Genomic DNA, 26,906 nt, shown 5'->3' on the forward strand with positions numbered 1-26,906 from the left:
TCACACACCTTTTTTCTAAATCCCTTGTTTTATCTCTTTGGCTCCATTTTGTCTTTCTCTATGGCTCTTTTGACCTATCTAATAACTTTTTATTATTTCTCTAATTAGCCCGGTTCTAAATTATTACTATTTTGATCAATCATAGTTTATTGTGCACCTCCTTAATACTTATTACATTCCACAGTCAGTGTTTTATGATGTACTTCAAAGCTAGCCCATTCATCGTAACTTCAAAAAGTGGCTCGCTAGGAAATGCTCACCCACAAAATATGTCGCCTTGAAGGGAAGAGAATGGGGAAACACTGGCTTTTACATAGCCTCATGAGAATATTTCTCTTGGAATTACAACCTGTTGAATGGACAAGTAATGACGTTGGACTCTCTCTAGAACATAGTGCCATTGGACTCTTTAGTTAATTTTCCCAATGAAAAATACAAATATTTATACAATGAACTCCATTCTCAATTATTGTTTTTTTCCCTTCATTTACTCTCTTGTAATCTCTGTCATGCATACTTCTTTCTTTTGTTCGTTTCTCTAATTACTCAATTACTTATCGTTAAATATTTCATCAACTTGTTCACATACATAACCAAATGCAAGGAAGAGAAAATCCAAGCAGTGAAAAATCCCAACTAACCAAACTTCTCATTTCCTTGCTACTTTTTGTTCTATTATTTTAAAGAGGGTCATGTAAAGCTATCATTGTTTTTTGTCTTCCATAGCTAGACATATTTCAAAAAAAATAAAAATAGTTGTGTTGTTTTTTGTCATTAAAGAAGTTTGTTGCTTTTCTTGTGATTCACGACTAATTCTTTTCTTTTGTACACTCCACTTTCTTCTCGAATTCATCAACAAAATTCACAACGAGAGGATATATGGCATCACATCATGCTACATATATCCATGAAATCATGCATTCAAATGGCTTCTTATTTTGTGTCCAGTCATCCTCTCTTGGCACCCCCCCCCCCCCTCCCACTTCCCTTCCATTCAATCACATGATCGTGATATATCATTACTTGTCTCGATCAAAATATTAACCGGTGCTCAGAATGAATAGTCAGTTACAAAACATTCCAAACATTCCATAACACATGAGCATTCGTGTGACATGATTCGATGTGAGCCTGGAACGAATCTTGAAAGGCGACGTGCCAGGAAATGCTAGCAGGAGAAGTGAGGCGAACGCATCGGAATGAAGCTGTAACTTGTCGGAGGATTAGTACCGAGGTTTGGATCTGTCAATAGGCCGAACCCGAACCACGAAATGGACTTGGGAAAGTATCACTAAGAGCAGGACTTGGACAAATATTGTGGCCATTATCCCCTTCTTGCATCAATAACAAACAAAGAATGATCATCATACAGGCTAATACCTCAAATTAACAAATAGAAATTAAGAAATAAATCATTAAAGCACAAATTTAAGAAACCAAAAAAAGAAAAAACAGATTTTTTGTAAAGATCCTTTGGAAATCCCTAATCTCTTCTACACCGCTCTCCTTTTTTTTTACCTTCTTTCTTCTTCATCTGTCTGCTTTTCCTTTTCCTCCTTCGTAATCTTGGGTTCTTCTTCTCCATTGCACCTCCCCTGCCTCCTTAGGTCTCTCTCTCTCTCTCTCTCCATATTTTCTCAGAGTAGCTTCAATTGAAAAAAGGAAATTAAAAGCAATCAAACACAGAAGAAATCAATTTGTACCCCTCGCTTTGTTGAATTAAATTGCTTAACATGTTAGACGTCGCCTAATTCCGTATCCTTCCATGTAAACACACTGGTGTTTTTTCTGTCCATCAGATTAGTTGGATCTTTTTTCTAGGACTCTGTAGAGAAACATTGTCGACATAATTGCTAAACACAGTAGATCACTCGCCTGAATCCGTACCATTCATTGTAAACAACCTGTTCTTGGTCAGTAAATTGATTGAATATCGTTATGTAATGCTTTGCGCGACATCATTTGAATCTGATTGCTGGATTATTTGAGCAACCCAATGCTAGTCAGCACTTGAGCAATTATGAGCATGGTACATCCAGTGGATGGATAGAGATAGTTAGGACATGGGAGTACATGCTACATATAGGGATATGGACATGGTACATTGGGGTGGGGGGAGATAGAAAATGCATATATCAGAGCGTGTGCCTTGAAGATTGTTTTATCTGTATTCATGGTGAGCTCTTACTGCTTGTCATTCTGCAGGATCTGGCTCCCGATCTCCCTCATGCTCAATGACTAGTCACGATTTATCCCTCAGGAAAAGAAAGACTTCTTCCTCAAATTACAACCATGATGTTTTACCAGGTAAGTTCCCTCAAGTCCTGTGGCTTATTTCCTTTCTGTTTTGTTGCTACTGTGGAGACTGTTCCAAAGCAGAACTCATTATTAAAATATCTCATTCTCAACTAGTTTTCACAGATCTAACATCATAGACCTCATTGAAAGTGGGATTTATTGTGAGAATCTGTCTGTCAAATTTCGTTTGTCTTGCTCTTATATTCCCCTTTAAAATCTAATCTGCATTTCTAGGAACCACATCCATTGCTACAATGTTTTCAGTATGTTCTCAAAGAATTTGAATATCTTCTGGTTGTATTGAATTAGAATGTGGAAATCGTGATTTATTCATCTCTTGATTTTAATGGGTAATAATGTAGATTGTCGTATAATATAGCTTCTTTCTCGTGTTATAAATAACATTATATAGTCTCAATAGTGCCACTGTTAATGAAAAGCTTGTGTATACAGTGAGAAGAAATTATAGCCATATGCTTTCTTTCAAGTTAATGGCTTTTTTATGTCTATGCAACATATTATTTTGCAGAATTGAAGAAAACTGAAAGCTTATGGTTTGCAACAACCCCTAGTAAAAGATGGGGGGAGATATTCGTTTTGTGCTATACTCCTTTTTGGATGATATTATGTCTTGGCATTGTTGTACCCTTCCGCTTGTATGAGGTTTGTGTAATCATTCTCTATTTACTTGTTGAGAGAGAGACAGAATAAAAGAAAGATATATTAAGGTCCACTAGAGGCCAAAATCAGCATATGAGACCAATCATGATCATAAATGTGGGTGATTTCATGTTATCTGTACTGAAAGAAAAAAAACTCTTATGTTTCCTAAATATCCCTGATTATGATCTTATGTTATCTTATATTCTGAGCATGCAACAAGTAGGTGATATCCTTCCTCTAGGTTTTCATTGCATACCTTTCATATCTTCATATTTGGGTGATGATTCCATGATTCTACCTCAATACCTAACTTGCGTGAGCGAGTATGAAGAAGTGTGAAGGCTGTCCAAGAGCTGAGGCTCATAGGGTAGTGAAATGCAATTGGATACGTTCTGGCATTTTTCCTTTGTATTGGGGGTTAATATTTGCTATGTAATATTCCAATTTTGGCATTTTAGCATCTTGCCACTTCATCCTTACTGCCTCTAGTAATCTACCTCAATGATCATATACATCATAGCATCACGTAAGAGCTCCAAGCTCCAATCAATCTTTTATTCCCCATGGTTTAAACCATTTCATAATGTCAAGCACCCAACCCGATGAGAGGATTTTGCTCTTATTAGTTTTTTGTACCATGCATCCTATGTTCCAAGAATGTTTGGCAATCTATGATCAGGCAAATTCTTGACTTTTGTGATATACTTGTGTACTCTTTGCATAGCTAGTACATCTATTGACCAAGCACTTGTTTCTAATAGCATGATAGGATAGGATGTTGAGGATTTTACTCCAGTTGTCTATGTGAGAACATTTTTTGGATTTTCTCGATTTTATTCCATGCACTAAGTGAGATAGAGCCAGCCCACACTTCCACTCCAAAAAGAAACACTGCATAAATCTCACTTCCTATCCTCGAATATCATTTGGTTTCATTGATTCATGAACATATAATAATTATTCCTACCCATTTGAAGTCTAGACACATAGCACTTAATTCACATCAAGGTATTTGAAGCTTTGCACTGCTTGTATTGATTCTCCCTTGTATGTAAAAGTGGGGCAGTGTCTTGGTTGTATTGCCTTTATTGCCATCGTTTTTGTTTTGTCCATGCTAACAGTTAGCCATCTGATTTGACAGAATGTGTCCAATACATCAAGTGTTGCATATCTTCCAAATTTCCAAATTATACGAGAATAAAACAACATCATCAGCATGTCGGAGTATAAAATAAGCTCATGCATGTAAAAGTGTTTTATGTAAAGTGGGGTAGTGTGTTGGTTGTATTGCCTTTATTGCCATCATTTTTGTTTTGTCCACGTTAACAGTTAGCCCAGTGATTTGATAAAATTTGTCCTATACATCAAGTAGGTTCTGCATATCATCCAAATTATATGAGAATAAAACAACATCATCATATAGAAGTATAAAAATAAGCTCATGCACGAGTTTTGGGCCACCCAAGCCTTCTTATTTTGTAGCCTTGTTTACTACTTCAAGATTATTGATGCATAGACCAAAGAGTGCGGGAGAGAGTGGGCACCCTTGCTTGACTCCCACGTTGCTCAAAAAGTACTTCAAGAAACCATTATCCATTCTTAATTGGAATTGCTCATACAATTGTCCTACAGCTGATCTTACTCTAATGGCATTCTAATCTCTATCATTCTCTTCCAAAGGTCACTCGTTGGTCCGGTGTCAAAGGCTTTCTTGAAGTCGACAAAACAACAATATAGAGTTTTCCTTGAAGTTGACTTTTTTCCATGATAACTCTTAATGTAACCAAATGCTTGATAGTTGAATGCTTTCTTCTAAATGTTTGTTTGTGATGAGAGAGAGAGAGAGAGAGAGAGAGAGAGAGAGAGAGAGAGGATATTTTTCATGTCAGAAATTTCGAGAACCAGAGTACTTCCTTCTGGGTGTTGTAGCAATATTACCGTCTATCCTCGTGCCACTTATCTTTGTTGGAAAGGTGATTTGTTCCAGACATGGATTTAAAAAATAGGACCGAATTTTCTTTCTTGTTCAGGATATACTATGCAGAAATAAAATGTCAAACTAAATACATTTACCTAGTAAGTAAATGTCAAACTAAGGAAAATTCACAAGACCTGAAACCTGGGTCCTGGATGCTATGAAAGTCACTGTTATAGTTAGTTAGATGAAAAGATTTAGCTGCAATTAATAGTGCATTCAATACATAAGGTATTGTAAGATGGTATATAAGGATTTGGATATTAGAGTCTAGAGGCTCTGTACCTTAGATCTAGCCCAGATTCAAGGGAGTGTCTTTTGCTGCACTAATTGAACTTCCCTCAGTTTCATGGTAGTTTGGTATATGTGAATAATGTGCTCAAAGAATTATTTATGGGCCACAGCAAGCCAGAATCCAGCTGTATGGGGGCACACACACAGAGAGGAATATCTGTGCTTAATGTCACGAGAACACGAACCACTCCAAATATAATGATAATACTTCCTCTTGATTTTACAACACTTATCTTTGTTATATAAATACATGAAGGAAATAATTGTGCCCTTTCAACATTTCATACGACTATGTTGACATTTGAAGAGTTCCTCTTTTCTTGTAGAGACCTGAATATGTATGTTTATTTCAGAGGTGACTAGACTGCATGTGAAGTTTACTGCACCTGATTTCTTTTGACTGGATCAATAATAACCTGACGGTTGTAACCGTACTTAAACACATGCATGTAATGATTATCGTTGTGAGGTATGCTCTAGGTTGGAGTATATATTATTCAGCAAATTCAAATCTACTTAAGTGACCCTTGGGGAATTCTCTCATATGTAGGGAGTTAAACATACTGTGGAATTAGAACATGGAGTAATAAAGGGAAATGTATCAATAATAATATGAAGTATTATTTCTTAATATTTTTGAGAGCATGGTGTGCTGCAAACATAGGTGGAAACAAGAATTCAGAGGCTCAAGCTAGAGGTAAACGATTTTTCTCTGCTGCTGTATGTCTGAAAAATCTATTGGTTTGCTTATACAGGGAGACATTGGAAAACCTGTTTGGGATCGTTACTGGTTTAAGGTAATTGTTACTTCCATTCTTCCTTGGGTGCGGGTAGATGTAATTATCTTTCTTGTATTATTTGTCAGCACCCCCTCTCTCTAGTCTATTGTTTTGAAAAGCTTAGTTTAAAAAGCTTTGGTAGAGCCTTTTTTGAAGATGAAGAAAATACTCTTGCCCTTTGTAGAAACCGTGATTCACTATTAGTACTTTTCGTTTTGATCCTCTAACCCTATATTTTAATCTGTAATTCAGCACATTAGAAGAGGTAGTGCACATTGTGCTTTTGCACCTAATATTTTGTTCACTTTTGCAGGCAACTTTGTGGATTGCGATCTTCAGTTATGTTGGTAACTTTTTCTGGACACACTATTTTTTTACAGTGCTGGGTGCCTCATATACGTTTCCTTCTTGGCGGTTTAATAATGTATGATTCATGCTCTCTGGGAGAATGATTACAGTTTTGTAATGTATAGCTGCAATGCATCAAAAGAGATCCATGTGGCAAACAGACTCACAAAATATTGATCAATATTGTTTATCAATGACTGTGAATAGGTTCCCTGGACAACATTTTTCTTGGCACATTGCTGTTTTCTGTTTTATCATGTTGTCTCCAACATTACCTTGAGGCGTTTAAGGCATGCATTGGGGAAAAACTCGCCAAAATGGGTCAGATGGATGGTTGACACTCTATGGATACTTGCCTTATCCTATGCCACTGCATTTGCCGAAGCATGGGCAATTTCTGAGGTAACATATCCATGTGCCTAGTAGTCGATATTCTATATATATAGATAGATATGAGCTAGTAATAATAGATAAAAAAAACCCATTACACAAGTACATGCATAAACGCACACATACTCGGATGTATGTGTGTGTACTTGTGTAATGTTTTTTTATCGATTATTATTAGCTCATAATGTGCATACCCATTTATATCACATTTGTACATCCGAAAGTTGAATGGGTATAATGGTGATGCCACTCCAAATGAATGGCCAATCAATTAATTGTTGCCGTACTGTCAATATTCATGGTTTTATCTTGTGTAGATTATCTATGTTGATGGACAAGATCCAATTGTAGTATGAACAAAACTTGCTCCAAGTACATGAGAGAATTTGAATGCTCATTTAAAGTTTATCATTTGAAGCAATTTTTGTTTTCTTAAATTTATATCTTCTGGGCATCATTTGCTTTGTTTTTCTAGTTATATTCTCGTTTTCTGTCTACAGTTTCCATATTATGATTTTGTCGATAGGGAGGCCATGTACAAAGTGGGGTCTGTATTCTATGCAATATACTTTATTGTCAGCTACCCAATGTTCTTCAGGTTGGTTTACCATTTTCTCTCTATACATATGTTTCTGTTAATATGTTAATGCATAAATAGAAATGTGCCATTAGGGTCATAGGTTCATCAGATTTCTTTATCTTTTTCTATGACATACTTCGTTTTTCTGTTAATGGGTTTTGATATGTCCCATTGACATACATGTGTGCTTTTGCGTGGTATGTATCCAAAATATTATATAGTTGAACATTGTGAATCCTATTTGTATCATATTTTAGGTTGGATGAGAAGCCAAAAGATTCCTGGACCCTGTCACGAACTGCAATTGATTCATTAGCAGCAGCAATGCTGGTCACAATCCTTCTCGATGCTTGGCGTCTTCTTCTTGGACCTATTGTTAAGATCCCCAACATGCCTACGTACAAGGAGTGCCTCAAGTATGGAATCCCTTGGATGTCATAACCAAACTTTCTGATGAGAGATGTCTGTTAGTTTTTACATTTCCTACACATTTTTTTGAGCTCTGCAGAGAAATCTCACTTCCATTTTGCACTACCACGCTTCAAAACATCAATGTTTTGTCGTGGTTTCATTATAATGTAGTAATCATGGCTCCATTTTTTTAATGTTTCCCTGTTGAAAGAGAGTATAGCTAATTATTGCAGTTTCGGCTTTTAACACTCACAAATTCCATCACTTTTCTGTTTTTTCGCACTCACACTAACCCTTTAATCCTTAAGTATATTTTCCATTTGAAAAACTCAATATGAGTTCAGCCAACTGTGAGCTACATTGATATACATGTCAATATGAGTTCAGCCACCTAGTAATTACTTGTAAGTTGTACCCTACGCTCTTTCAGCATACCTTGGTACTAAAACGAGTTTTACTCTTGAGTACCAAAGAGTCCATTTTTAATCACAATTTTGCATAAGAAAATGTGAGATGAAGTAAATGAAGAAAACATCAAAGCAAAACTGACAACAATATCAATGCAATACTTACTTGAAACGAATATTGACTACTTTATACATGGGTACATTCAACATTGTTACAAAATATGAAAGAACAAAACGTATGGACTATAATTTTAGGGGATACAAAAGCTATTATGAGATTGTGGTTTGGATACTCTTGGAAAGTGTTATTATTTTTTGTAGTTGTTTGGTGGGTATGTGCCAAATGTACTAATTGTACAAAATCATAAGTGATGTGGAAGTCTCCATGAATATTTTGAAATCACTAACTATGACAATCAATATTTGGGAAACGTTGAGTTTGTTCAAATTGATGTAATGGTAGTATGATGTATCTTTTGAGATACTTGTGTGATTTTTTTTATCTCAAAGGTGTGTTTGAATGCATATGTGCACACATACATGTAGTTGGTGGACCAAACTAACTCCCTTTTGCATTATTATGATAGGATGTTGAGAGAGAGAGAGAGGGAGAGAGGGAGGGTGTTGGAATATTGGACTTATTTATGCATATGATGGCTCACACATTTTCATTATTACAAGACATGTATTCAAACTCACAATAATGGATCTATTGTTCAATATTTCAGTGAGAACAAGGGTTTACACATGGGTGGACAATGATTAAGGTTTCATGGTGGCAATTACTGAATAATTACTGAATGGATGTATTTCACTTACGATTCTAGACTCTTCATGTGTTCAACCTTGGTTATCTCATGGCAATAAGCCCTCTTGTTATATGTATGGAAACCATCACCTAATAGAGAGCATTGTAATTCTTTGCAAAAAGAGTTACTTGTGACTTCTCAGTTATTATGTTGGCCAAGAAATAAGAGATTGCACTCTCAATTTAATTGTTTGTTTCGTTTGGGGGTCAAAGAAGTGGGAGATATGGTTGAGGCCCGTTATTATGTTGGCCAAGAAATAAGAGATTGCACTCTCAATTTAATTGTTTGTTTCGTTTGGGGGTCAAAGAAGTGGGAGATATGGTTGAGGCCCCATCTCAAAGAATTTTGGAGTTTGTTAACACGTGACAATGATTACGTATCCTACCTAATTATGGGTTTATCTTGCAACAACTACAAAATAGTGTATTGACGCAAGGTCTTTTACCTCTACAAATAGAACAACCGTGGATTGATTGGTGTTTACGGGGTCAGACGTCATTGTGACAAGTGACTGCTAATTTTTGTGTGAACACACTTAAGACAGTGATGTGTATGAACACACTTAGGACCATAGGGGCATTTTTCCCACTTTAGGAGGGTTTTCCCACATGTTATAAATACTCTCATAACGCTAAAGTGGTTAAGTTTTTGTGATTCAAAACAAGAACTCAACACTGGTATCAGAGCACAAAATTCAAAAAATTGGATGGTTGTTATGCAATTAGAATATGATGCTATTATGAAGACTAGTACATGGTCTTTATGTGACTTGCTTCCTGGCAAGAAGGTTATTGGCATTAAGTGGGTATATAAGCTTAAGCATAAACCCGATGGAACAATTGACAAGTATAAGGCTAGGTTTGTTGCGAAAGGTTATGCCCAAGAAAAAGGCATTGATTTTGATGAGACCTTTGCTCCCACCTATTGTATGACTATTGTTCGTAGCATTTGTGCAATTGCAGCTCATCGTGGTTGAAATGTACATCAGTTGGACATTAAAACAACTGATGTATCTCAACTCGTGGTTTTGTGCAGAAAGGGCATGAACACAAAGTGTGCAGGTTGAGAAAGACATTATATGGCTTGAAGCAAGCACCACGTTCTTTGTATGAAAAGATACATGCATATTGGATTGCATTTGGGTTTGAGAATAGTCCAACAAAAAGCACCTTATATGTTAAGCATGTTGATGATGTATTTCTAATCATGGTTGTGTATGTTGATGATATGTTGCTCACTGATCCCAATGAGAAGCACATTGCTGACTTTAAGGTTGATTTGCATGCCTCTTTTGAGATGTTAGATTTGGGACATTTGCATCATTATTTGGGCATTCAATTTATGCAAGTTGATGGTGGAATAGCTTTGTGTCAATCAAAATACATTGACACATTATTGCAACGTTTTGGCCTTGACGACTGTAAACCTATTGCCACTCCCATTGAAAAAGGTTTACGTTTGAGCCTTCATGATGCTGGAGATGCATTTGATATTATTCTCTATCAGTAGGCAATTGGATGCTTGATTTTCTTATGCATAACTTGACCTGATATTCAATTTGTTGTCTCTCAGATGAGCAGGTTTATGCATTCCCTAGGAGTTAGGCATTGGGTGACAGTTAAGCGCATCTTTCGCTACTTGAGTGGTACCCAGTCACTCGGATTGTTTTATCCCACGCAAGAGAACATTGCAGACCTCTTCACAAAGGATCTGCCTAGGGAGAAGTTTGAAGCTTTCCGCAAAGCTTTAGGCCTACTCCCATTTCTGGATTGATCTCTATCCACATAGCTTGGAACTTGCTTAACCATGAGTGCCAACTCCTTGTTCACCACATCACTCTCGAGGGGGATTTGTTGACATGTTGGTAGTGATGTGTGTGAACACACTTAGGACCACAGGGGCATTTTTTCCCCTTGTCTATAAATACTCTCATAACTCTAAAGTGGTTAAGTTTTTGTGATTCAAAACAAAAACCCAACAATTTTTTGTATTATTGCTCTGTTGAGTCTCTTGGATGGCTATCATCTAAGGCTGAAGAATAATGGAAAATACAAAAATTTGATCATGGGCGATGGTAGATCTTAAAACATAGTTGGCTATCATCTAAGGTTGAAGAAGAATGAAAAATACACAAATTTGATCATGGGCAGTGCTAGATCTTAAAACGTAGTTGGCATTCTAAATTGCCAATTGTAGCAAAGGTCTTCATTTGAAGAGTTTTGATTGGAGGATTGCCTTTGGGATTAAATTCTAAAGCGTCGTGGACTAACAACCAGTAATTGGTTCTTTTGGATTGTTCAAATGGAAGATAATACTTATAGTTTTATACAATTTTCGATTGCTTGTCAGATTTCGAGTTACATTTCTTAAATTTGACAAGTTTTATTACAGTGTTATTTGACACTTAGATAGTGGGTGTTTGCACAATTTACACAAGTTGACCCAAAATCAGATATGGAGATCGTTTTCCTATTTGTGAGATGTTAGGGATTGTGTCATAAGTAATGTTTTTGTATTTGATGGTAGGCATGGAGTGAAGCATATCTACGAAAGTTTAAGGGAGCACTAATGTGGCAATTTTATTTATTGGAGCAAGTGGAAATTCTTTCTTTAATGGAGTGTTTGTCTTGCCTATTGGCAATTCAACATGGTCCACTACCCATGTAGTGTAGTTAGTGGGTGACCATGCTCTATTGTGACAACCATTGTAAGTAGTGTTTTTCACACACATTTATTAATATAATTATGTGTTTTCACCAAAAGATAGGTATATGTATATATAGATAGATAGATAGATAGATTATATTATCGTCTTCGGAGGTCAAATATGACATATGAGACCAAAAATATTACATTTCACGTGATACGTGTGAAGGTGAGTAGCGACTCTCGATGTTCAAGAACTTTACCAATGAGTGTTGCAATTGAGAGTGCACATCGTGGTTGTGAGAGAAATTTGTGCAAGGATTGGGCTCGATTGAAGAGATGTGGAACGCATGGTCGAATATGATCAAAGGTAGAGCATTGTATCAAAGTGTCATACTCGGACTCTCGAACTTGTTTAGGGCAAAGTGTGCATAGTCGGCCACTCTCATCACTTGTGCCCCAACGCCCTGCCCTGTCTCACATCTCAATGCGTGCGAGCTAAGTCGCATGGAAGCAATAGTTCGAATGGCAGATATCCGGATGGGCTCTAACATGTATCGATGTGTACGGCTTCCCCGTTCTGCGAAGAATATGGTTTTGTAGTTAGGTGCAACATTTGTAGTATAATGTGTGAAGCGTGACCCACTACATTTGTCCCATGTCATGATACATTGGCGTTGCAAAAAGGCCTCATTTACAAAGGAATCTAGTGACGCATCATGAAGCAAGTGTCTTGCATCCCATCTACAAAACCATTTTTTTAAATCTTGCATCCAACCGGAACACAAAATTTTGCTTTTATGCGTTGAGAGAGAGAGAAAGAAAGAAAGAAAGATATATTGACGTCTTCTAAGGCCAACATTGGCCCATAAAAAGTCTTCTTAATCTGGTCACGTCACCTGAGAGATTTGAACTCTCGCGGGGAAACCCCATGTACTTAGCAGGCACACACCTTAACCACTCGGCCAAAGTGACCATGGATTGAGAGAGAGAGAGAGAGAGAGAGAGAGAGAGAGGTTTCATGGGTTGAAAGCTATGATTATAGTCATGTTGTTTGTGTTGGCGGGCAACCATTACTCTGTTTTGTCATGTTTATGATTGAACAAGTAAGATGTATCAAATTAAATATACTTGAAGATAAGGGCCCAAGTTCAAAGCTTTGCATATAAGTAAACATTCCTATAAAATTGATGGTTGGACTTCGTATAGAAAAGTAGACATCGAAACTAGTACCCAAACGGCCATATCATAATGATTTATTGTAGGTTTTAGCCTCCCACCCTTTTTTCCCCTTAAACATCAATTGTAGGTCTTATCATTAGAGAATGCATCTTACTCATGATCTAACCTTGTTTCAATTGTTTATGTATATTCTCATCTTTTGTGGTTAATGTCCATGGTGTTATTTTTTGCTATATCTCAATTATTGTAATGAAAAAAAGCCAAGTTTTGAGTCTTGACTACGTGATTCTGGATTTGCAACTATTTTTGCATTGTCAAAATTCACAAGAGGCCTACATTGATAATTACTACCATATAGACATATTAAGGTGTTTTCTATTGAAGATAGTTGTAGGCACATAGTTTTAAGCACTATACTTGATATCGTTTGTTGAATAAACAAGAATTTCCAAGATTGTTGAAAAATCTGAGGGCATTTATGTTTTTAATAGCTACAACAATATCCTATTGAATTCATGTTTGCAAAAGTATATGTTTGTGTGTGCACCTACATAACTAAGCCAAAGGTGTCATCTTAGATATATATGGATATGCATAATCTCCCAGGTGGTGGAAAAATACAAGTTTCTTTGAAAAACATTAGACTTCTCCTTGCTTGCCCCATTGATAACTCAAACATAATACTAGATTGGTGGCGCCAAAGGAGACGAAAATTTTTGCATTTTTATTAGAAAATTATAATTATAATTTATAACACATGTTTACGTAAATGATATTATTATAGAGAAGTTTTCAATGCTTAAGGATTTTCAATTGTCAAGTATTATATGTAGAGAATAAGTTCACAAGAAAAAATCAAAAGGAGGTGACACAATTAGGTTCAAAGTACCATTTTTCTAAGACATGTAAGTGTCCTTTTCAAATATCCAATATTTAGGGCCGAAAGGCCATTTTGTATAGCCCCATATGAAGGATATTTCTTGAAACCGACAATTCGTATTTGTATACCTCTTAACCGAAACCTCAATCTTCTTGAGTATTTTCCAAAGTTCAATATTGTCAATGATATTTGGTCAAAGATATGTAGGGGTAGTTTTTGCAAACGAAGCTTTCAATGATATCTAGTCGAACCCATCTTCCAACAATGTCCAACTGAATTCTCAATATTTTATAAGGATACTTGGTCGAAGTTACCGAAGGGCATTCTGTTAATTTCAATATTTTCAAACTCCGAGTAACAGTACATAGCGTTGTGTCTTTGGTAAAATATCAGTATTTATCGGGTATCCAATTTGTCGACGGCGGTAATTTGGTCAATTTCAATATTTCCCGGTCAAGATTACAGGCAGGTCCAATACATATTGTTAAGTGTATCTAGTCAAGGATATACAAAGGCCAAGTTTGGGCGAATTTTCAATTAAATATGGCAGGTGGTATCCAATTGAGGATAAGGGGGCCAAATTTAGTCAATATCCGATGAAATATTATTGGCGGTAAGCGGTCATTTAGGGTACAGAGATTGGGCCATTTCCAAATTCCGACTATGCGATTGTAGGGCCGGTTATTTGGTCTTTCATGTGGTAAATCTCAAGAGTTCATTTTTAGGTCAAGATTAAAAATGCACAGGAAAAGGAAGGATGGAGAGGGAGGGGTATTTCGCGAATTTCAGAAAACCTGCACTTCTGTCTCATTCGTCCACTTCCAGAGTTTGACTTCATCTCCTGCTGATCCTTCCTCTATTTCCATTTCCGGGAAACCCTAATTCTGGCAGAGGAAAGCCCTAACCCTAGCCATTTCCAGAGAAGACCTTGCTCCTAACTTCCCTGTCTCTGCTTTTCCATTGTGCGCAAGCCATATCCCTAATCTTCTCCCAGAAAGCCCTGTCCATATAATCGTCTATAATCCTCTACTCTCAGAACCATGTACAAACCCTAACCTATAACCCTACCTGTTAATAAAAAATAACCCCCACCCTAATCCTTGCCTGAAAACCCCTAATCCTTTCTTGACTAAGCCCTAACCCTCGCGCATGACCCCTTAACCCTAATCCTTGCCTTACAAAACTCTAAACATCGCCTATGACATCTTGACCCTTATCCTGGATCGAGGCCCAATAGCCTTAATCCTCGCTCATGACCCCTTAACCCTAATCCTAAAATCTCTCTGCCTCTTCTCTGCTGCTGGATATGGACCAATGGCCTCGCGAGTTTCTTTGTCCGATCTCGAGGTCGGTAATGGCGGATCCGGTGATAGTCTCCACAGGAGAGACCTACGAGAGAGTATGCATTGAATCATGGTTAAAACTCAAACAGAACCCTTGCATGAAGAAGAAGTCTCCAGTGGATCCATCCTTCATCGTGCCCAACCTTGCTCTGCGGAGCCTCATAACCACCATGATCACAGCTCGAGGTATGGAAATTCCTCTTCCCCCAAACCCTGACACTGCTCATTACTTGGCTGAACGTTATTTTCATGAAGCTAAAGCTGCTTCAAGATCCTTCGTAACTGTACAAAAAGAACGTGTTTATGGAGGGTTTGGTTCTGGAACAGAAGAAGAAATACAAGAACGAGGGCATGGAGTTGGGTTTGGCTCAGAAATAGAAAAAGAGGAAGAAGTGTATGGATTAGGGTTTGGGTCATCAGGGAAAGAAGTGGAAGAAAATGAATTAGGGTTCAGGAATGCAGGATCAAAATCAACCAAAAGACATGGATTCGGAATACCGAATAGACTAGAGTTTAATAAAACTGATGGATCTCTCAATAAAGACATTTGCGATAACTCGGGACTTGACACGAACCAATCCAGTGGATTAGAGTTTGGCAGAAATGAATCTCAGAACATAGGAAGAGTGGGGGAAAGAGCACAAATCAAAACAAACAATAAACAGATGGGCAGAAATACACCACCAAGAGATGTGATGGATGACATAAAGAACGAGTCTTTGAAGAAATCTCCAAACAGAGACCACACGATCAAGAATCCACGGCTGGATGGAACTGAGAGTGATGATGGGATAAATTCCAACGTCAGAGGAGCCACTAGTCCATGGACGAATATAAGTGAACCTTCTAACCACCTACTGGCATCAAATGGAAGTATAATTCCTCCATCTTTGGTCATTAGACCATCTTCATATGTACCTGATGATGTGCCACATCAAGGTTTTTCAGTTGAATCTCTTGTGCTTAAGCTCAAAGACATGGATGTGAAGAAACAAGTAGAAGGAGTTTCCGAACTTCGCCATCTCACACGAAGTGGGGCTGAATCTCGTCTTTTGCTGTGCAACCCCAGTATCATTGAAGCACTGATACCACTGCTGATCTCGCAGGCTTCGCATATACAAGTTGATGCCACAGCAGCTCTTATGAATCTATCTCTTGAAAATCTGAATAAGTTGAAGATTGTACGGGAAGGAGCTATTCCTTCATTAGTTGAGGTGCTCACACATGGAGTTCATGAAGCTCGGCATCACGCAGCTGGAACAATATTTAGCCTTTCTGTTGCAGAAGAGAATCGGCATCCTTTAGGTGTTCTGAATACTATTCCCCCCCTTATTGATTTGCTCCGATCAGGTCCATCAGAAGCCAAACAAGACGCAGCCCTCGCATTATATCAGCTTTCACTTCTACACATGAATGCAAGTAAAATTGTTAAGCTTCGTGCTGTTCCCATTCTTTTAAATCTTGCTAAGTCTGAAGAACGATCTAAGCTTGCATATTGGTCACTCCACATCCTTCATAATGTTGCCTCCATTCCTGACGGCCAAGCTTCTCTTCTTCAACTAGATGCAATCACGGATTTAGTGAAGGTGCTAGCTTCCAATAGGATCGAGAAAAAAGCTGAGATACATGAACAAGCTGCATCAGTACTCTTGGTTCTATCCAAAGGCAACTCAAGATTCAAGTTTATGGCGATGCAAGCAGGTGCCCCAGAGCTTCTAAATTCTCTGGCTCATAGTGGAACTCCTCGTGCTCGAACAAAAGCTCTTGCATTGCTTGAAATAATGAAAGAGAGTTCCTCAGAAAGTGAAGACTGCAATTCGTATTTGATCATGTCGAGGCAATATAAGCAATGGAATATCGGAAGGTCAGATGAACAACCAAATTCTTCAGCTTTTTGAGGATAGGGGAATATGCTGCAAATCAAGTTTTGGATGTACCTCTCTGTATAGGTTCGGTGCCATAAAATCATATAAACAATCAAATTGATTGTGAATGGCTTCAGTCAAGAGGCAGTGTACCATATTTGTGTCTGCCATGCATTTTGTATTCATATTGAGGATCCCCTTACAGGAATGGTGCCATATTTTGGCAAGCCATGCATTTTGTACATCATATTCAGGATTCTCCTTTGTAATAAAAGTTTTTGGGAAAATTTTCTGTTTATTTTCAGAAACTGTAATTAATTTGATGAAATCAAGTAATTGGCAAGTTCTCCGTTAGGTGCATTCTATTGATGTTCTCAGGGTTACAAGATCATGGTAATAGACTATGATGATTAGTCCTGTATCAAATACTGGTCTCAGGTGTTTTGAACCCGTAATATTATAACTTATATCTTTTATTGGAGTATTAATGGCCAGAGTTATGCAACATATTTTACATTTTCTTATCGGAGAAACCGTTAAACAGTCGAATTAATTCTTGCATCCATTTTCTGATGTGTCTTTTGTGAAGAATCAGAGAATTTTTAGTTACTTGATAACATGTGTTCCATCATATCTTGGGGTGGGTCTTCTTAACACGTGTTCTAGTAATGTGACAAAATCACAGATTTGTGATTTACTCCGGCATAAGTAGTATCTTGATACATGCATGTTTCATTTTAGGTGAGAAATTAGAATTTTCTAAACCCATGTTCTAGTGTTTATGATTTATTCAAGCACAATAAGCGTCTTCTAAACGCAATAATATTTAATAAATGTGGTTGTAACTCTCACTCTCTCTCTCTCTAGGTAGGAAGATGACCCCCCATAAGACACTTTTTACACCTATTTGGAGGATGGATTCATCATCAGGCCCTCATATATTGGCATACATCTATCGTATGTGTTGCACAATGTGATAGGACAGCTCAAACTTCTTTTTGTCGAGCAGTTATAGGCCAATCATGATTGGCCATTACGTGGCTAAGTAGTATGGCTCAATCCTAGAGTCAGAATTGAGTGTATGGACAAAGTAAAAGGATTGTCGTTCAGCTAGACAAGTAGGCTTTCAAATGGGGTTCACCACTTTGGATCACATCTTGATCCCCCCAAAAGCCCTTATCCAAGAGGGTAACGTCCATTATAAGAGGATTTATTGCTACATTGTGGATTTCCAAAAATCCTTTTGACATTGTTACGTGCTTGGCTCATGCAATGGGTAGAAGCACTTGATGTCCCTACAGATATGAATCCGGGTGAGGAAAAGTATGATCTTCCAATGGTCTGTAAAAGCTTGTGGCTAGCAAATTGGAGTTAAAATAAGAATGCCCACTATCACCCACTCTCTTGGATCTCTATATAGATGAGGTACCACATTACATGGAGAGATTTGATTGTTAGGGAGCATGCTCAGTGGGTATAGTATATAAATATTACTATATGTTGATGATATTTTCCAGTAGCTCCAACACTTCAGAAGAACTAAAAGGACATCTAAACGTCTTTAAAGTATTTTGTACGGACGAAGGTTTGTCAATAAATATGGATAAAACTAAACCAATGTTGTTTAACTGAGTCAAGCATGAGTAACAAGATCAAAACCAAAATTCTTCTTGGGAGAGGAAAAGATGGCATGCATACTGTCCTAGACATACCTAGGAATAACATTCACGAAACCTAAGTTCTGCTTATGGAAGTTTGCTTGTGCTCAACTTTCTCGTGGATATGTAGCCCTTGTGGTCTTGAAAGAAATTGTGCACATTTGTAGTTTCAAGCGCCAAAACTAAATTGTGGCTATTTGATGCACTTTCACACCAACTCTTTGCTATGGAGTAGAAACGGGGTCGTCAAGCCTTAACAAGGCAACATTGTAAAGTTTTTTAACATATCTAATCTCAATGATTGCCTACATGATAAGGAGCAAAGCATTGGTGTTCCATGGTATAATCAAGCCGAAATGGGTGCAACCACTTTAATTATCGAGGCATTATTTTGATTAGTAACATATATCCAACACTTAACTACCTAAATGATGGTACTCAAGGTTGGCATTTATATCATCAAAACATGTTGTTGAACATCGAGATATTCATTGTTTGTATTCTGAAATGCAACAATGGTTCAAGTCACATGGAATAACCATAAATGCATTACCCCTACTTAATATAGCTTAGATTGTCCCCATCTAAACATGACCAAAGTGGAAAAGAATAGAGTGATCCGGAGTGATATTATTAACTTATAAAACAAGATAACATGGATCAATCCCAAACATCACTTGGTACGAAGATGACCCACTATAAGACACTTTTTACACAAGCCCCTATATGGATATACATCTATCATATGCATTATGCAATGTGATAGGGTAATCGCAAACTTCTTTGCATCAATTATAGATTGAGGTAGGCAAATATGCACAAATACCTCCAGAAGAAAGAATTTGCCAATTGTCTCACCAAGACAAGTGAAATCTAAAGAACACTGCATCGCTGCTGATGTTTTTTATGAAATACAAGGCAGATATCATTGCCTCTTTAATCAAGGTTTTGGCCCACCACACAAAGTAATGGAATATGAGGACCAATGATGCCTAGGGTTTTTCTTGCTAGAACTCATGAGGCACATGGAAAAGTTGTTGGACAACAATATAACCACATAAGCTCATCAACAAAGAACAATCACAATTCACAACTTTCTTTAACCCCATCACTCCCTACTCATACTATATCTCTTCTACTCTTTCTTTAGCTCCATCACTCCTAAGACATAGCAAAGGGATTACAATGGATCAATGAATAGCAATTTTCCATGAATGTACGCCCAACCTCTTGGACCATTATCTCACCACGTTTACCATCAAAAGTTAACGACCATTATCTCTTGCTATCACAAGAGCTTCCTTCACTTCCAAGACATCTCTGTTCTGGATAGATATTTTGAAGTCAAAACTTATAAACTATGTTATTTGAGAATCTTACATGCACTCTTTCACTTAGAAACATTTATTTTGGTTTTTTATTCCCAAAGACAAGACAACACTTAAGATTTAATCTCTTGTTTGGTGATTATGATTTTTTCAGAAACAATCAATAGGTACTTGTAAATCAGAACCTTCTAAGCAGATGTTTCAATATATTTACCAAACATGCTTGTATACTCTGTATATAAAGCCTTTTGTGTACAAGTACATGGCACCCTTGACCACAATCTTACACCAACTTCCTCCCGAAGTGTTATTGATGCCATGAAACAAGAAGTAATTTGGATGACAGTCATTACCACCATTAATTTTGGTCAACATTTGTATCAAGATATTTATCTCTAAATAAATTGCAATGAAGAGTGTATCCCTAAGCTGGTATACATCATTAACAAAAACAAAAGTTTTCAGCGTGCCTTGTGATATTTACACTTATTTCAAATCCCTCTGAATTAAACCAAGCATATAAGCCTCTATAACTCATGCAGATGTTGGCATTTGTATGAGGGGAAATGGAGAACAATCCAAGTTTTTTTTCACCAGTTACTTAGTTGCGAAGTAACACCTTTTTCACGAACATGATAACTGGTGTGCATGATCTCCAATGCCTTCACTGAGCCAGGGTGATCTAACCATGAACTATATAATTCCTTGATAATTGGATTGTCAAAGGGGTCCGCAACATTAACCTGCATAGGCCACACTGTCATTAAATATTGAACAATGAATTAATAGCAAAGCATTATCACACAGGGCACGAGTGGTTGGCCAAGTGGTTTGGGTTCTTCCCCTGTAACTGTAGGTCTGGAGATTTAACTCCCACTTCCACCTCTGGTCAATAGAAAAAGAAGAACAGAAATAAAGGTTACCTCTTTAAGATAAACACCCTCAAGATTCTGTATTAGTTCTTTGCCAGACTGCCCCTTTCTCGGTTTAATCTGACCTCCTCCATTTAAACATCCTATAATGTAAGAAAACATTGAGACATAGCAACCAACCTATGCTAAAAATTTCTTGAAGAAAGGGAAATAAAAAAAATCACAAATATAAAACCTGCTGGGCAAGCCATAACTTCAACAAACTGGTATTCACACTTGCCCGCTTTCACTTTCCGGACAAGGTTTTGAATATTCCGGAATCCATAGCAGCAAGCAAATCGTAGAACAATCTCTCCTTCAAACTATCAATTGTCATTTACATGAAAATATATCCATCATTGACATGTCAATACTTTACCAACTGCAATGACAATGAATATATCCTTTACCTCTAAAATCAACTCTTTGAAGTCTGAATTTCTCAATGTTTTAAAATTCAAAGAGGTGGGCATCTCCTTCCCAAAAAGTTTCGAAGCAGCGTATCGGAATATACATTCTGTATAGCCTCCAGATCCTCCTCGTGTGCCATATAGATGCCCAGCCTCATCAACATTTGACAACCTACATGACAAAAACCGTACATTGCTTTATGAGATTTGTATGTTTTAAATTAAATCGTGATTAAAATGTACTATGGTTGTTACTTCTATTTCTTCTTGGTTGATGTTTATCGGTTTCGATACTTCCATTGCCAGGTATAATCTCTGTGTTTTTCTAGAACTTGTATCAGAAGTCATCCGGGTATGAATTGTAACTCTTGGTCTGACTGGCATTTCTGTAACACTCCATTTAATAACTTCTTCTCTTTTTGGCCATTAAACAATATCAAGGTATAAAGACACATCTATTTCCTATGGACAAAAGTTTGGCAGACAATGCTTTTACTTCGTTTGTTGCATGCCTTGGTCCCATGAATCAATAGAGAATGATCATAGATGAGTATGAGCACCTCTGTGTGTGTCTGTGTGTATGTTGCCCACCATACCCACTCTATCTCTTAAATATCTGTATATATTCAGCTGATGTAAAGATCTGCATTTGCCTCCAGCTGATCCCTAGTATTGATCCCATATATTCATGCAGAATCCATAGCTGGATTTGCAAGATCTCAACTACAACCATGTAAGTAGGTATGCTACTTTTGTTAAAATATGGGGCTTACATTAACAGAACAGGAAACCCAAGAGGATTGCATTATTCTGAAGTAAAATCGGTTTAGGGAAGCTATTGGCCTAAAATCAAGGGTATTAGCCTTTGCTATCCCTCTGTATTTTATTGTCTTTAACTGAGCTGCGCAATGCATCTCTGGATGGCCTACTATTGACCTTTGATCACCCTGGATGGATCTCAATGTTTCTGTTGAGCTATTTTATATCAGATTTTTGAGTGATGTATAATATACTCATAAGCAACGTTTTTCATTAATGAAGTTAACTAAACCTGCACTTGTATAACATTCAAGGAAGAGGTGACTTACATTCTATCAAGAGGATTTTCCTCCAATGACATAAAATCAGAGCATTTCACCTGCAATTGTAAGCAATCAGCAAAGAACTGAAATTTCTATCTAAAAAACATGTTCAATCTAGAAATGTTAATGCCTACTTGCAACAGATCCAATATTTCTCCAGAGGTAAGTACACAGTCAACCTCAGTCAACCTTTTATCTTCATCACCACCCCCATCAGGAATGGAAAACAGGAAATCATCCCTTGAAGCTTCCAGCTTCTTGTCATAGCATGGCATCACAGTTACATGATATACTTTATCAGGCCTGACACAGAGAAATGAGACTGAGAAATATTGTCCTAAATTACTTCACAGTACATAATGTGCATATATGAAATAAGACAAGCATGCACATACATTGAGCCTTGACCACATAAAATATCCATTAGATATAGGAATCATGGATAAATGCCATAAATATTACAATTATATACATAACAGTACGAGAAATGTATACATACCCTAAGTAGCAACATCTGACCTCATAAATATAAGCAAATCTAGACATATATATAAATGCCAATATACTGCAATTACATCATCCAGCAAGAGATATACACAAATAGCGGTGTGAATATGCATTTCTTACAGAAGGAGATGGAACCTTTCTCTTGGATATTAGGTTTTCTGAGGATATGTTAATCAAATATTTGTACACAGATTAGACATTATCACAAAGTTTAAAATATTGGGTTTTCTGTACACATGTTAATAAAATATTTGTATGCAGATTAAATATTGCCATATAATTTCAAATATTAGGTGTTCTATGCATTACTTTAACCAAATATTTGTTAACAAGAGAGCTTAGAGAACCTAATCTTCCAATCTTTGTCACACAAGAGGGCCAGGGGTGGCCTAATGGTAGGCATTTTCCCTGTTTACCTTAGGTCAAGAGTTCAACTCCTGCCCAGCCCTAGTCCTCAGCAATTTTATACAACCTAGAAATCATGCAATATATATTATAAATCAATGATATAATAAATTTCAAGGAACATATACTTTGTGATGTGAATAAGAATCTTAAGGAAGCCTACACATTATGAGTGCAAACACATACACGTACACACAGATTCTTACTTCAACCCTAAGTTATAGCAGGCATAGTGCTTGATAATGGCACCCATAGTTTGCTGAGGGCTTTTGACAGAGCTTATATGTGACAGTATGGAAGCATCCAGTGTCTTCTCAGCATAGCAAATCCAGCCTGTAATTAAGGAAGAGAATTATAAGGTCATCCAACTACTTTCCTAGTAGAGAATGAGCAAATGTGAAGGACTCCTGAAAAGTTGTTTTAATGACACTTCATGGTTATATTTAAACCAACAGGACATTTTAATACCATTTGATAGTTATATTAGATTTCCAAATGCTGACCTGGACAAGATGACGCAAGTATAGGCAAATTCTGCTGTTTGATGCCAGTTCTTTGATCTTCTTTGTACCTTCGTACAAATTCTTCACATGATTCTATAAGAGTTAAATCCCGACTGCAACTTGTATCAAAGATTGCCTTAACACCCAGATTCCTCAGAAATGTTGACAGCTTCTTCAAAGCCTAAGACCACAAATAGTTATTCTCAACCCCATTGCTTTAATGTCCAATTATGACACCAAGTTTGAACATTGGAGAGGTATTACTTGAAGAGGTGTTATCCCATAATAGCTAGCCAAACTGGCCCGAGACTGAGGAGATATCGAAACAATCACTGCTTTATCCCTATTCAATAATTGACTCATGAACTCATCAACACTTTGCTGTTCCAACATTACAGTCTCTGCTGATGTGATACACCCACTGCAATTAAGTAAGAAAAACATGAATCTCACAACTACAAAACTTTCAAAGCACCTTTCCTTTCCATGGAACAAATGCCTAGGCCATATACAGACATTAAGTGTCCAAACTCATGAGCATAAGCCTGATATGGATGTGACAGCTTTATAACGAGATCTCACAGAAGAAAAATAATAATCGCCCTAAATAATATGCAGCCTAACCCTCAAAACTTTTAAGTTGGACATAAGATGTGTAAAAACAGTGTTTTTCTTTAGCATAGTTCACCTGAAACACACATAAAAATAAGAACATAAACTGTATTTCTTTATCTTTTTTCCTTGTATGCAAATTGCAGGGGTCAAGGGAACATGCATGTAGTGGGCATGGATTTTAGAGGCGAACGTGTGGTAAGCACATGGATTGGACACCTTGGCCCCAGGAATATATCAAGGTTTGGATTCTCATCAATACTAATCTTCTAGTTGAGACCTACTACAATCTGTGAATACAAAGTCAATGGCAGTCAACGGCTTTGTTCCCCACACTCTATGAACTTAGCCCTAACATGTGCATAAAATCATGAAACATGGTAGAATCACAACTGAGCCTAGACAAAGGCATTCTCTATTGTATCTCCAATCCAATAATCATCTTTTCTATATAAGTTAGTCATTATCAGCCTCTTTCCATGTCTCTGATTATTTTCACAAACACACCTATGGCTTGAATGGGTCGTAGCAATATGCTCCATAACTACATCAGGTTTTTTTCCCTTTGATACACATTCCCTTCTATATGCTATGTTTGGTATTAATCATAGGTCCTTCCCACCATCACCAGAGAAGAGACACATGTACAATTTGAGGCCAGCACTGAGACCTCAGCACATGGAAAATGTGTGGAAAATGGTTCCCATTAGATTGACAGCTAACGTGATCACTTTCAAAACTGACCCATTTCTCAGGTTGTTCTCAACTATAGGTAGTCTACAAATACAAAATGTACCAGTTCTAGGGCAATTTCACCCATAAAAGTAAACAAACAGCATTATTGCCCTAGACAGTAAAAGATGAAGTAAGTACCTGCAAGCTAGGCAGTCATGCAATGTCACTTTTACAGGTTCTGTGTCTAATGTTCTAACTTTTGCTCTTTCTTGTATCTGCACCAAACCATCCTGACACAGTTGACACCAATTTGAGAGGTAAGAAGAATGCAAACAAAAGGATTATGTCACACAATGATAAATAATATAATATCCTATCTAGAGTGCAACTTTTAAATAAGATCACAGCATTCTTGATTGAACTGAAGTGATTACAAACATTCTCCCAGCAGCAGCATTAATTCAATTCCTATTATAGGTGGTAGGCAGACACTACAAAGCCTTGTGTCCTTCGCCGAGACATTGTCTAGCTCCTGCGATGTCAAAAACGTGTAGTGATCTTCTGTTGGCCGTCAACCTATGCTTTTTAATTATCCAGTTACCAAAAACTTTACTCGGAAAAAGATATCTCATTAATGAACTAAAGAAGAGTATAACAGGTATAAACACACCTACGTTCATTTGCTCCATTTGTCCTAATCATTGTTCAAATCATAAACAAGCCAAAAGATTAGGCACGGAAGAATTGTACACATGCACAGAAACATGGGATATTCATGACCAATCAATTAGACTGAAAGTTTAGAGAGAAATCTTCTTTATCATGGATTCGTGGGACAAGTTGGAGATGGATGGATAATGGAAACCATGTGCACAATTGAAGTTGCACACATGTCTGGAATACAATGAGAAACTTTGGGCAGATTGAAAAAAAATATCTACAATTATATGGAAATACTAGATATCTGAAATTGTAGATCTGGATTATAATGATTTCAAGTACAATGTAATGAGTTCCTATGACTTTGAGGTATTTTCATTTATGTTGAAAGACTATGTACCTGAAATTGTGAATCTGGATTATAATGTGTTCAAGTATGACGTAGTCGGTTCCTATAACCTATTAAGATGCAATGAGATTCTATAATTTGTAAACCTCTTGTATTAAATGCATGATTTGATGACCTAGACATATTTTCATTCCTATAATGTACATTCTTTCTTTAGTAATAATGCATAAAAACCCTACTGTAAGTATAAAAGAAGTAAGGAACTTTTTAAGATTCAAGACATTTCAAATGCAAGGTCTAAAAAGGGAAAGAGAAAAACAGTGATGGAACAAAACAAAAAGTTGTGGGTTTTTCTCAAAAAACTAAAATTTTAACAGCTGAAAGAAGAAAACATGAAAAAACCTTGTTGGTTCCTTCTCGACACTTTTCAAGAGAAGAGAACAAATAGGCGATGTAACAAAACAAACAAATTAGGGTTTTGAGAGATCGAGGTTTCTGTTTTCCAAAACACAAAATACTTAACAGATGAAAGAAGCAGATAATGAAACCTGTGTTGGGTCCTTCTTGACTCCTTTCAGGGAGACGACGCAGGCCTGTGAAGGAGCGATGAAATCATTCAAATCGCCTAGCTTCAAAGCGGCAGAAAATCTCTCGCTCATGTTGTTTTGGTATTTGGTTAAGGAAAGAGAAAAATGAAGACAAAAGAAGAGAAGAAGAAAGAGAAACAGATATCATACATACATATATATATCAATATGTATGTATATACTGTTATACATATAGAAGAGGAACGAGAAAGAGATATCATACATACATATTGATGTATGCTCGTTGCTATCCTGCACCAAATCATAAAGAGGGCTGGTGAGGGAATCGCGGCCACAGACGGTGCAGGTCGCCTAGAGGAAGGTGCGTGCGATCTGCACCGTCAGATTT

At 37.1% G+C, this 26,906-nt stretch overlaps 3 protein-coding genes and 1 non-coding gene across 5 annotated transcripts; 2 read left to right on the plus strand and 2 right to left on the minus strand.

Moving 5' to 3' along the window:
* The first annotated feature begins 1,523 nt into the window (after window positions 1–1,523).
* On the plus strand, window positions 1,524–7,932 carry CPI1 (cyclopropyl isomerase). Of its 2 annotated transcripts, none has more exons than XM_087321691.1 (9): window positions 1,524–1,607; window positions 2,206–2,307; window positions 2,828–2,961; window positions 4,851–4,934; window positions 5,986–6,027; window positions 6,323–6,433; window positions 6,565–6,759; window positions 7,248–7,345; window positions 7,585–7,932. In XM_087321691.1, the coding sequence occupies exons 2-9, from the start codon at window positions 2,235–2,237 to the stop codon at window positions 7,766–7,768; spliced, it is 921 nt and encodes a 306-aa protein (XP_087177817.1). In that variant the 5' UTR covers window positions 1,524–1,607; window positions 2,206–2,234; the 3' UTR covers window positions 7,769–7,932. The 2 variants fall into 2 exon arrangements, with proteins under 2 accessions (XP_087177817.1, XP_087177815.1); XM_087321689.1 differs by lacking the exon at window positions 1,524–1,607 and adding an exon at window positions 1,752–1,862.
* A 4,561-nt stretch (window positions 7,933–12,493) lies between these two features.
* Window positions 12,494–12,575, minus strand: TRNAS-GCU (transfer RNA serine (anticodon GCU)). The gene has a single exon. It is a non-coding gene; the product is annotated as a tRNA-Ser (tRNA).
* A 1,993-nt stretch (window positions 12,576–14,568) lies between these two features.
* On the plus strand, window positions 14,569–17,168 carry LOC147862720 (U-box domain-containing protein 39-like). The gene has a single exon (XM_087321688.1). The coding sequence runs from the start codon at window positions 14,969–14,971 to the stop codon at window positions 16,901–16,903; it is 1,935 nt and encodes a 644-aa protein (XP_087177814.1). The 5' UTR covers window positions 14,569–14,968; the 3' UTR covers window positions 16,904–17,168.
* A 2,873-nt stretch (window positions 17,169–20,041) lies between these two features.
* On the minus strand, window positions 20,042–26,681 carry NAR1 (ferredoxin hydrogenase). Its single transcript, XM_087321367.1, has 11 exons — window positions 26,519–26,681; window positions 25,160–25,251; window positions 23,939–24,095; window positions 23,675–23,855; window positions 23,378–23,504; window positions 22,394–22,562; window positions 22,266–22,315; window positions 21,178–21,349; window positions 20,964–21,090; window positions 20,780–20,871; window positions 20,042–20,599 (listed from the first exon to the last, which is right to left on the minus strand). Exons 1-11 carry the CDS (start codon window positions 26,627–26,629, stop codon window positions 20,447–20,449), a joined length of 1,431 nt encoding a protein of 476 aa, XP_087177493.1. The 5' UTR covers window positions 26,630–26,681; the 3' UTR covers window positions 20,042–20,446.
* Window positions 26,682–26,906: the final 225 nt, after the last annotated feature.

Source organism: Azolla caroliniana, unplaced genomic scaffold, assembly GCF_043228905.1.
Source record: "Azolla caroliniana isolate FFs.n. ecotype wild unplaced genomic scaffold, voAzoCaro1.0.p SCAF_6, whole genome shotgun sequence".
NCBI lineage: Eukaryota > Viridiplantae > Streptophyta > Polypodiopsida > Salviniales > Salviniaceae > Azolla > Azolla caroliniana.